The sequence below is a fragment of the Myotis nattereri genome (assembly GCF_964212035.1).
Source record: "Myotis nattereri genome assembly, chromosome: 10".
NCBI classification, from domain to species: Eukaryota; Metazoa; Chordata; class Mammalia; order Chiroptera; family Vespertilionidae; genus Myotis; species Myotis nattereri.
The window spans coordinates 59,360,476-59,372,495 of record NC_138085.1 but is presented as its reverse complement, the minus strand read 5'-3'; the positions used below and the strand labels follow the sequence as shown (position 1 = coordinate 59,372,495).

The 12,020-nt window shown below is 38.0% G+C and overlaps 2 protein-coding genes across 3 annotated transcripts in view; one reads left to right on the top strand and one right to left on the bottom strand.

The window, feature by feature from the left end:
• The window catches only part of PIGF (phosphatidylinositol glycan anchor biosynthesis class F), a 28,082-nt gene extending 27,642 nt beyond the window's left edge, over positions 1-440 (bottom strand). For both annotated transcript variants that reach the window (XM_081100548.1, XM_081100547.1), the window contains exon 1: positions 355-440. The gene's annotated coding sequence lies outside the window, so the exon portion shown is untranslated. The remainder of the gene's footprint in view (positions 1-354) is intronic.
• Positions 441-479: 39 nt separating this feature from the next.
• CRIPT (CXXC repeat containing interactor of PDZ3 domain) lies at positions 480-9,662 on the top strand. The gene is made up of 5 exons (XM_081101258.1): positions 480-693; positions 4,352-4,417; positions 5,326-5,380; positions 7,716-7,819; positions 8,114-9,662. Exons 1-5 carry the CDS (start codon positions 678-680, stop codon positions 8,176-8,178), a joined length of 306 nt encoding a protein of 101 aa, XP_080957384.1. The 5' UTR covers positions 480-677; the 3' UTR covers positions 8,179-9,662.
• Positions 9,663-12,020: the final 2,358 nt, after the last annotated feature.

Below are 12,020 nucleotides of genomic sequence, written 5' to 3'. Positions count from 1 at the left end.
AGACATTGCGGGGGGAGAGAAGGCCGTTCTGAGAGCGGCTCCCGGAGACTTCGCGGGAACCGCCTGGCCCCACCGTGAACGGGGTCGCTTGGGACTCAGACCAAACCTCGGCCGGCCGGAGTGCGGGCAGCGGGGCCGAGCTGAGGGGCATAATCAAAAAGCACAGGTGTGGAGACCAGGGGAGACGGAGGGGCAGCCACAGCACGTCAGGCGGCGTCAGAGCAGCCCCTGGGTTACGCGGGAAGGGTGGCGCGGGCGGGCCGGGGCCACAGAGGCTCGCGGGCATCTGGGCAGTTGGCAGGGTTGCTTGCACCCCCCGGAGGCCCGCGTGCCGGACCGTTCGGCTGGGCTTACCTAACTCTCCCGCCCGCCGAAGGGAAGGGGCAGCTACCACCTCCCACCATCAGGTGCGACACTTCGCGCAGGCGCAGGCCTAGGGGGCGGAAACCCTAGGCCGCACAGCCAATCGCGGAAGTGGAGGGGCGGGCAAAGGAAGCAGTCCCGCCTTCCCTCTGAAGTTTATTCCTCCCTTGGCTTTCCAGGTGTCGGAAAGGCCGGCAGAGGGCGGAGAGCCCGGAAGTGGGTTGTGGTAACCCGGAAGGGGTGTCCTTCCCGGGCGTGTATTGTTGTTTTCAAGCTGCTCCGGCTACTGCGACTAAGGGAACAGTCGCGGAAGGATGGTGTGCGAAAAATGTGAGTTAAGGGGTCGCTCTTGCGGGAGAAGGAAGGTAGGAGAATCTAACCGGAGTTCCCCGGGAACTTTGCCCCTTTTCTTTTGGTTCCGCCATTGATCTCTGGTTCTAGTCTCTGTCCTCCTGCCCTGACCTTTGATTATTCCTGCCTCACCCCAACGATCATATTGTCCTATATGTTTTGCCTTCCGGATGGTCTCAGTTTTTGTACCTCTTTGTCTATTTGCGTTGCTTCCTCTCAACCCAGAATATCATCCCATACAGCTTCTTGACGGGCTCCCTCACCCCACAGACCCTCAAGGCTGGAATGAATTTACTTCAGATCTCACTCATATGTGGGATATAATGAACAACATAAACTCCTGAACAAAAATAGATCCAGACACTAAGAAACACTGAACAGACAGTCCAACCTCAGAGAGAAGTCAGGGGAGGGAGGGTGGGTAAGAGATCAACCAAAGGACTTGTATGCATGCATATTAGCATAACCAATGGACACGGACACTGGGGCGGAGGGGGCTGGTTCCCCGGGAGGGGGGAGAGAAGGAGGGGCGGGGGTCAATCGGGGGAAAAGGAGACATAGGTAATACTTCAAACAATAAAAAGAAGAAGGGAGCACTGACTTGAATACACATTAACACAGTTAATTTTACAGGTAGTGATTCTACAGTGCATTAATTTTAATGCATTTTTCAAAATTTTGCATCAGAGGTAATCATGAAATGTGTAAATAATCTTCTCAAGTATCTTATCGAATTATTTTGTAGAATCACTTTCTGTGCTTTAAATTATGTGTACAAATATCAGTAGTTCAGATAGTCCTGGACATAGTTTTTATATTACTAGTAGTAAATAACCATACCACTTTAAAAATTAAAAACATTTCTGACAATATTCATTGTACCTGCTACTTTAGACAATTTAGTGAAAACATATCCATTTTAATTGTGGTGAATGCAATGTGTGAGTTCAGAGAAATGAGATGTCTTACTTTTTATATTACCTTGTCAACTAGAGGTAGGGCAGTAAGGCATGATGGATTTAGATTTGAGGTATAAGAACTGGAATCTAACAGGAATCAGTTGTGGTCTGGAAGCAAAATTCAACAGTGAGGGTGTTTCCCCTTTAGACAATAACCAACAACCATGAAAAGTACTGGGCACCTGGCACTTGACTGGAAGAGAAAGTTCGGTGGTCCTCGGAAAAACAGTGGTACAGTTTGGCATTCGGGCAAAGCTGCTTCTCCTCACTGATTTTGCCATGTCAAGGAAAACGTGGTGTCAGTGAGGGTGGGGACAGTCTCCTTGGTTGCCATTTTAGTTGATTTTTCCAAACTCTTGAGGTCTTTCAGACATTAAGCAATATTCTACACACAATCCCAGATATCCTATTTACCCAATACATTTTCTACACTATTCTGTTGGTTAAGGTTCTTTGGATTTTAATTAACAGAATCTAATTACAGCTCTTTAACTAAAAAGGATATTTGGATACTGGGGCACTTCAGAGAAACCAAGAAGGAATGACATATCAGAAATTAAGACAATTCTAGGGTCCTCATGAATCTACTCCCTAGAGCACTGCCATTAACAGGGCCCACCTACCAACCTGTCCTGGTCCCTATATCTTCCATTTCAAATATTCAAATATTCTGGAGAAGTGTGTCTCATTTGCCTAGCTTTGGTTATAGGTTTTTCTTTAGGCTATTCAGTGAATTTATTTAGGGAGAAGGTTGAGTATTGCAAAAATTATTACTAAGAGCTTATTCTTATGGAAAGAGTGGCCAGTTTCCAGTAGGTACGCCTTCCACAGACCTTGTAGCCTCTGATCTGAAGTCTCAAATGAGCCATTGTTTTCAGATAATATTATTAGGATTGCATCTGAGCCTAAGAAATTTAGAAACTCTTCCACCAAAGGGGTTATGAAGTCTTATTGGTATACCAACAGTAAGGCTAGGTTTTGAAAATAAAAGTAGTCTTGTTTTTACAAAAATGGAACCAAATGTCACAGTAAAGTAAGGATTTAAAAATAAAAACTTATTTTCTCACTGTTATTAAAATATTCAACAAATACAAAAAAAAAGTCACTTCAACATTTGCCATATTTAAGCAAATAAAAATACCGATGCCCTATTAAATTTGAATTTCAGGCAAACAACAACTAATTTTGAGTATAAGTATATTCCATGCAATATTTATGACTTAGTTCTGTTTGTTGCTCCTGAAACTACTGTGAGGAGTTCTTTGTACCAAAGCACTTACTTATAGGACATCCTTTCCAAAAATAAGTATTTGTTGTGTATCTGAAATTTAAAGTTAATGGCATCCTGTATTTTATCTGACAACTGGAAGTCAGTATCCCACCCAATGACTTTGGTACTTTTTTTCAAGAATACCTACAGTATTGAGACAAGGTGGCAGGAGATTCTCACCACTTTCAAAGCAGTCTGTGTAGACTTCACTGGCTTTTAAAAGAGTCGTTCCTCCCGATAGTTGCCACCCAGTGATTCTAATGCCAACCTAGAAGATTTCTTATTTTTGACCTCACAAACTGTCTGTATGTTTAAAAATAACTGTCATATGCCCAAGTCTCTTTTTCCCCAAGCTAGACATATCTGACTCTTCTGTGACAGGGTTTGAAGTCCTCTTATGGCTAATTAACATAACCCATTTTGTTTATATACCCCCATTGCTACATACCCTCTCTATTACCTTTCCCACAGAGCTTTCCTGGATTTCCCTAGCCAGGTTGTTTCTTTCTCCATGGTATTTCTCCTAGTATGTTACTCTCAAATTGTTTTAGCTCTCAATTATTATACTTTTTTTTAGCTTATATTTTAATTGAATGGTTAACTTTTTTTGTTGTTGTTTCTCTGAACCCTTTGAAAATCTGATGAAAGCTATAGACTCTTACCAGATTCTATAAATACAGAGAATATACCAAAGATTTGTGTACAATTTCATCTAATTCACGTTATCTCCTATGTCCACTGGTAAAATCCAAGTTAAGGACTACTGTTAGAGAAATCAGGAAACTCCTTGAAATTTAGAACTTTACCTAACTCATCAGGGTTTTTTTTTCTCTGTATTTTGTATAATGGTCTATACTTGGTATAAATGGCTTATAGATGTTTAGTAAATATTTATGGAATGAACAGATTTATCAGATTTGTTTACCTAGTTTGTTTAAAGTGTACAGAGAAAGCCTATTATAAGCCTACTAGAGACTGGTACACGAGATTCGTGCACTTGCGGTGGGGGGGTGGGGGTGGGGGGGCGGGGTCCTCAGCTGGGAGCCTGGCTTCTGGCTGAATGGTGCTCCCCCTGTGGGAGCGCACTGACCACCAGGGGGCAGCTCCTGCATTGAGCATCTGCCCCCTGGTGGTCAGTGCACGTCATAGCAACTAGTTGGTCCACCGTTCGGTCAGTTTGTATATTAGCCTTTTATTATATAGGATTATACTATAGATTTTACTAAGAGTCTGTTATATATTGCCCATAGTTAATAGCTTAAGTCTCAGTTCACTGGCCCTGACCCCAGCATTAACAGGATCCTAATATAATATATCTGTTGAGACCATTGTGAACTTTGGACAATATAATGTATTTCTTAGATAGTAAATACTAATTCCCTTTACTTTTACTATCTTGTTATAACAGGTGAAAAGAAACTTGGTACTGTTATCACTCCAGATACATGGAAAGATGGTGCAAGGAATACCACAGGTATTTTTCCTTTTAGAACACCGAAGTTGAATCCCATACTTTCTGTAAATAATGTTTTAACTTTTAGATTATTTGTAAAATGAAATGTTATATATACAAAGTATTTCATTTATTAAACATTAAATTGTATATGGATCCCCCAACAATTTAATATCTTATATAGCTCTCTCAGTTACATTTTAGGGTTCCTAATTTGGTTGGCAGGAGACAGTAAAATTATTAAATGACTTTCAAGCAATAAGTATATCATAGTAATTGATATGATTCAGCTTAATTACAGTTGGTATCTAATCCCCATCTTCTTATCTGATTTTTTGTATTCTTAAACAAATCATTTAAATGTTTTCACCTTCTTACTCATTTTTTTGGTATAAGATAATTTATTACAAGACTAGCCAGTATCACCTTCCTAATTAAAGTTCTGCTTTGAGTCTGAGAAATAAAATGATTGTGTTTTATCTAAATTTTTATTGTTTTCCTAATAAATAATTGTTTTCTATTAAGTAATGTCTTAAGAACCTGGCTAGTAAATGAGGATTTTTGAAAACTTTGATATAAACTAGTCTACTGGTAGGGGGTCAGAAAGGGAACTTTTTAATTGTTTAATGCAGTGGTTCTCAACCTTCCTTATGCTGCAACCCTTTAATACGCCGGGTACTCGTATGTGGGCATATCTGTATGTGGGCGGACCCGCCTGGAGATGGATAAAGGAGCGGTGTCTCGGTTCCTAAGACCATCGAATATATGTGTTTTCCGATGGTCTTAGGTGACCCCTGTGAAAGGGTCGTTCAACCCCCAAAGGGGTTGCGACCCACAGGTTGAGAACCACTGGTTTAATGGTATATGTATGTATTATTTGTAACATGTGTAGAAATAACTCACTGAAATACATGTATGTTTTGACATAGAAAGTGGTGGAAGAAAACTGAATGAAAATAAAGCTTTGACCTCAAAAAAAGCAAGGTAGGCATAAGAGCATCTATAGACAATCCTATATAATAAAGATGTAATATGCAAATAGTCGTTACACCTTGACGCGTAACCACCCACTGTGTAACGACCAGATCACAGATCAGCAGGAGGGTGGGGCATCCAGCTACAAGCGGGCTGTGGAGAGCTACAGGAGGGGGCAGGGCAGCAAGCTGTGAGGAGGGGAGTGGGGAGGAGGGAGCTACAGGAGGGCAGCAGCGAGCTACTGGCACACAGATTCGTGCACAGGGCCACTAGTAATATATAAAATTGCCACTTTTTAACGTCAAGCTTACTGAAGTGAATTTGGTGTGCATCATTCTATTGTGATAAAGCAGGTAGTTCCTAGCATGCAAAACCAAGCTTTCTGTTATAACATGCTGGTTTCTCCCTGTTCTTCCTCACTATATCAATATCTGAAGATATTAGTGCTATGGTAATTTTTTAATTTCATCTGAAAACATGACTTTCATGTTTTCTAGTTTTTAATTATCATGCAAATCACAGGTAACAGAGAAATGTGAAAAGACCACAAGTTCTGGAGTCAGACCACAATTTGAATCTAGACTCTGTCACTGTCTAGCTCTGTGACCTTACACAAGTTAAGCCAGTTGCTTAACTTTTCAGAACTTTACTTTTCACCTGAGAATGGAGATAAAAATGTCCCCCCACCTTAAAAACAATTCTTGACACAATGCTTTATAATATCCAGTCTTAAAAATCCCATGAACTCTCCCAGCTGCCACCCCATTTCCTGCTTCCCTTTACAGCAGAAGTTTTCAAAAATCTTATCTAGATACTTTCTCAGTGCCCTTAAGTTACAGTCTCCTTCAGCCATTCTAATCAGGCTTTTATCCCAAACACATCCCTGAAACTGTTCTTGTCAAGGTCACACATGACCTTTAAACCGATGTCTACTTCTTTATTTTTACCTTACTTAATCTTTTAACAAGTCTTTATTTTGGAACCCTTTTTTCTTTTGGCCCAGGAACACCATACTCTTCTTTCCTCCCAACTCACTGGCTGTTTCTTATCAGTCAAGTGCCCCTGGACTCAATCTTAGACTTTTTTTTTTTAATATATATAAATTTATAATTTCTCCTCATTGACTTGAGCCTAATAGCTTTAAGTTCAAACTATCTGTTAAGGACTCCCAAATGTATATCTCTAGTTCTGACTTCTCTGAGCTCCAAACATACATCCACCTGTCTACTTGATTTATCCAATTGGATGTCTAACAGGTAACCTCTTTTTCTTTCAGTTTTCTAATCATAGTTTTCTCATCATTGCACTTTGTCCAATCCAGTTGTGCAAACCTAAAAGCTAGAATTCCTCACTGGTTCCCTCCTTTTCCTCACTTCCCATACCCATCAGCTAGCAACATAGAACCCGAGTCCACCTGCTTTTGTGCATCTCACTGTTATTCCATGTCCCAAACCACCATTATTTCTTTTCTTTTTTTCATTTCTTAAATATTTATTTATTTATTTATTTATTTATTTATTTATTATTTATTTATTTATTTATTTTTTCAGTTGATCAGCAGCCTAGCCAGGTTCTCTAGCCAGGATCTCCAGCCAAGTTCTGTCCCACCATTATTTCTTACTTGGATACCTTAATTCTCTATCTCTCTGCTTCCTCTCTATTTCCTTGTAAAGTCTTAGAGTAACCAGAACAGTCCTTTAAAAGGCATGTAACTTCTTTGCTGAAAACCTTCATTGGTTTTCTTTTACATTGAATAAAATCCAAGCCCCCTACCACGTTCTTACAAGGTCCTCTCTGATCTGGCCCCTCCCACCTCTCTGACTTCCTGTTGTAGCAATCCCTACATCAGATCAGCCAAGCCCACTCCCACTGGAAGAGGTTTGTGCTTATTGCTCCCTTCTAGAGCTCACCCCTCAGAACTGGGGAGGGAACTTGCAACCAAGGTGTGTGCCCTTGACCAGGAATCAAACCTGCGACCCTTCAGTGTACAGGCCGACACTATAACCACTGAGCCACACAGGTCAGGGCTCCATAATATTAATATTAATATATATATGTGTGTATATGTGTGTGTGTGTGTGTGTGTGTGTGTGTGTGTGTGTGTGTATAATCAGACAAATAGATCAACAAATACATTGGCTATAAACTGGTTTGGGATTAAGTAAGCATACAGCTTGCATGGAAGGGGTAGAAGTGTGCAGGCATTTTATAGAGTAGCCAGAGCTGGTAGAGTTTGACAGAGGGAATTGAGAGCATGGATTAATCCCATTTGTTGTTCAAATGAGGTTATTTAAGAGTGTTTCTATGGGATTATGCATTCTTCTTTCTTTAAAAAAATCTCTAGATTCGATCCATATGGGAAGAATAAGTTCTCCACTTGCAGAATTTGCAAAAGTTCTGTGCACCAACCAGGTTCTAATTACTGCCAGGGCTGTGCGTACAAAAAGGGTAAGTTTAATACTTTCTATTCATATCAAACTTATTTTATTTGGTATTGATTTGGATAATATAGAAAAAGGAGTTGCCTTTATAAATTCTATTGTAGTTAAATCCTTATTTCTAAGGCAAAATAGAATTTGTTCATCATTAAAAATATATATTGCCTTTTTCTGTTTTCTGATGCTATAAATTATGGTTTTAGCTTCAGAATTGACTTAAATTAACCAAACCGTTGTTTTAGATATTTGTTGATATTATTAGTTGGTATTGTGATTTGACGTTCACGTGTTTTCTTTTGTTTAGGCATCTGTGCAATGTGTGGGAAAAAGGTGTTGGATACCAAAAACTACAAGCAAACGTCTGTCTAGATGTATTGATGAAGATTCTGTCTTTCTGTATGATTTTGCTTTCTGCTTTAAATTTTCAAAGCATATCATAAATGCTCAAGTTACAAAATAACATGTTTTAAGACTATTAAGTTTAAACCAGGGAAGTTGATTCATTCTTTTGCTCTCTAGAAGTTCTGAATAGCAACAATGGAACTAATCTGCCTTACAAGCATCTTATTGAACTAGAATAAGAGGCAAATTTAACAACAACAAAATATTGTCCCAGTTCTGTAGCACTTTTTATTTCACAATATTCATATAATTCTTATTGTCCTCTTCCTCTACCTTATACTTACATATATTGTGAAAGTGAAAAGGGGATTATTGATATTTTCTCAGAACTTGGCATTCAGATTTGTAATTTCCCCCTCATTCCCTTGTTGGTTGCCTAGTTCTTAGAATCAGCAGTCCCTTAATTAATTGCAGCTTCACAGGGTATTTAATTATCTGAGACCACAATTGCTGAATGGTTCCTTGGAAATTAGCCAAGACCCAAATCAAACACAAGTTCTATTTATGATTTTAAAATGTTTGTTCTTGAAGTCATAGTGCTAGTACCTTTTATATGAGAATAAGAACATAAGGGGTACTCCATATATATCCAAATGAATACACTGGATTTCAGAAAATACATGTTCCACACATAACCTGAAATTTACACTATTATGAAAGCCAGAAGAACAGTGTTCATTATGATGATATATAATAGAAATGAATCACTACTCTTTGGGAAAGTTTTTGAAGCAAAAATGAAACTTCTTTAACCTCCCCCCCCAAAAAAAATAAATAAAACAAAGCAAACATTTTGATTCCCAATATATATATCTTCAAAGAAAGATTTTTTTTTAATGCTACTTTCAGAGGTTTAGGACTTCTGCTTTGGAAATCTGCAGCCTGCTAGGGGAGACCAAAAAAGTATTCCCTATTGCAAAGTATAGTATGTGTAAATACTTATAACTATAAAATGTGTAGAATAGATAACATGATATACATAGTATAGATATTGCATTTTTATTTTTAAATTATTATGCAAAATAAAGTTTTAACTGTTTAAGTTTTAAAATAGTGTTTATGGGATATGTTGTTATTAATATCTAGAAAAATCACAAGGATAATGTAAAATATAATAAATAGCAATAGCTGTGAAGGCAGGAAGTATCTTGTCATGCTTTAATCAATTTGGGACTTTTAGTTAAAATCAACAAAAGGAACCCAGTTAGAGAGTGGCCCAGATACATTAAAAGTTGGGTTGGCCACCCTAACTGGTTTGGCTCAGTAGATAGAGCATCAGCCCTGAAGATTGAAGGATCAAGGGTTCGATTCCAATCAAGGGCACTATCTCAGTTGCAGGCTTAATTGTGCCTTGGTCCCAGTCCTGGCTTAGTTGGGGCTTGAGTGGGAGGCAACCAATCGATGTGTTTTTCTCACATCTCTTTCCATCTCTCCCCCTTTCACTCTCTTTGAAAATCAATGGAAAAAATATATCCTCAGGTGAGGATTAACAAACAAACACAAAAGTTGGGTCAGCCAACTTTGGGAAAAGTACATTTCTCAGGTACTAACCGAGATCTGGACTTCCACAACTCACATTAAATATCAATAGAACATGTAGCCATCAAAATGATATAACAATTCTACATGCTATATATGCAGAACTTTGGGTATATACATAGAAAACATCTGGAAGCTATTAATACTGTCCCTCCACCCCCCCCCCCACCCCCCGTGGAGTGGAACTGAAGGTTGAGAAAAGAGAGACTTAACTCTTTATAGCCTCATGCCAACCACCTAATATTTTTAGCTCCAAGTTTCCTTAGCTGGGGAGTACTGATAATTTTAGTATCCTAGAAATATATATCTACATATACATATGTGTTTTTGTTTTAAGGATTTTAAATAGAAGAAATATATACATTGTTCTGCACTTTGACTTTTTAAAATGTTTCTCATATTTGCTTTATCATTTTCTCTCTATCTTTTGTTATATATTTTTTCCTTGGCCCATTTGAAAGTATATTGCAGATATCATACACTTTACCCTTCAATACTATATCTGTACTTCATAAGAACAAGCATACTAAGTACAGTTATGAAATTCAGGAACTTAGCATTGATAACAGTACCCTTGTCTACAGTCCCTCTTCCAGTTTCATTTGTTCATTTGTTTGTTTATTATAGCTTCTAGTTCAGGATCATATGTTACTTTATCGTGACTCTTTAGCCTCTTTTTGTCTTTTGTAGTATTAATGTATTTGAAGAATATAGGACAGTTAAAGCATAGAACAACCTTCACTTTGGCCTTTCCCAATGTTTCTTTATGTTTAAATTAAGTTATGCAGTGTGGGTTGAAATACTATGAGTGATGTCACATCCAGTCTCACAGAACTGCCTTATTGGTAATGTTCACTCTGATCGCTTAAGACAGATGTGGCCAGTCACTGTGTAATTATTGTTTTTCCTTTGCAATTAGTGGTTAATTTGTGAGGAGAAATTTTTGAGTCCATGTTGATATTCTATTTCTCATCAAACCTGCCGCAGCTAGATTAGCACCCTTTGATGATTCTTATCTGAAAAACATTTTTACTGTGATGTTTACAAAATTGTAATTTTTTAACTACATCATTTTTTTGTGTATTAATTAGTTGTCATTCTATAAGGAAGAGTTTTCCCTTTATCGGTGTAGAATAAATGCTTTTTCCCCCTGGCTATTTTCATGTTAGCTACAGATGGATGCCTCTTTACCTCAAATACTTGTGTATTTCCTAAGAACAAGGATATTTTCTAACATAACCATAGCACAGTTATAAAAACCAGAAAATTAACATTAATGCAATAATATTTCCCATATTTCACTAGTTGTTCTACTAATGGGCTTCTTTTTTTCTTTTTTTCTTTTTTTTTTAACAAAGCTGGGCCAGGATCCGATCCAAGATAATACATTACATTTAGTAGCCATGTCTCTAGCCTCCTAGAACAGTTCTTCAGTCTGTCTTCCAAAAATGTCAAGCTCATTAAAATATAGGCCAGTTATTTTAGAATGTCCCTTAATCTTAGTTTTTTTTTTATGTTTCTTAAATGATTAGGTTGCATTTTGGGCAGGAATGTCCTAGAAATGATGTGTCCTTTTCAGTGCATCATCATGGTGTCAATTGTCCCATTTCAAGGTGTAATTTCATTCGTTTTAGGCGATGTTGGCTAGATTTCTCCACTATAGAGTTTCTTTTTCTTTTCTATTGAATTAAGCATTTTGTGGGGAGATACTTTGAGACTGTAAATATTCTATTTCTCAGTAAACTTTTACACCCTTATTTAGCATCCAGTAATGTTTCTTGGCTGAAGTTAATTGTTACTCCAATTATTGCCAAATGGTGGTTTTTCCAATAATATCATTCCTTGTACACTTATTAGTTGGCATTCTATTGTAAGGAAAAGTTTTTTTCTTTTTATCACTTATGTTAGCATGAACTCATGAATTCCTATTTTATTCAGTCTGTTACTCACATTTGTTTTGATGTCAAATTGTCTCAGCTTTGGCCAGTGGGAGACCTTTCAAGCTGGCTTTTGGGTCTTTTTGGCATGTTCTTACCATTTTTTGAGAAATTCCTTATTTTCCAGCATAAATGTTCCAAGTTTATCTTACTGTTTTATTTTTTATTTTCCCACTCAGCCCTAGAATCAGCCATTTCTCCAGAATTCCCTTTTCTTCTGGAGAATGGTGTTTAAAACCTAAGAGCTGGGCCTGCTGAAATGTCATTGACTCTAGAAAGAGCAAGAAAACATATATATTAAAAATTATGAGTTTTATTGCTATCTCCAATTCC

Excerpts from the sequence above, each read along its gene's own strand:
- CRIPT (XM_081101258.1), top strand. Across the intron at positions 4,418-5,325 it reads TGGTGCAAGGAATACCACAG|AAAGTGGTGGAAGAAAACTG; the intron begins GTATTTTTCCTT and ends GTTTTGACATAG. Across the intron at positions 5,381-7,715 it reads TTGACCTCAAAAAAAGCAAG|ATTCGATCCATATGGGAAGA; the intron begins GTAGGCATAAGA and ends AAAAATCTCTAG.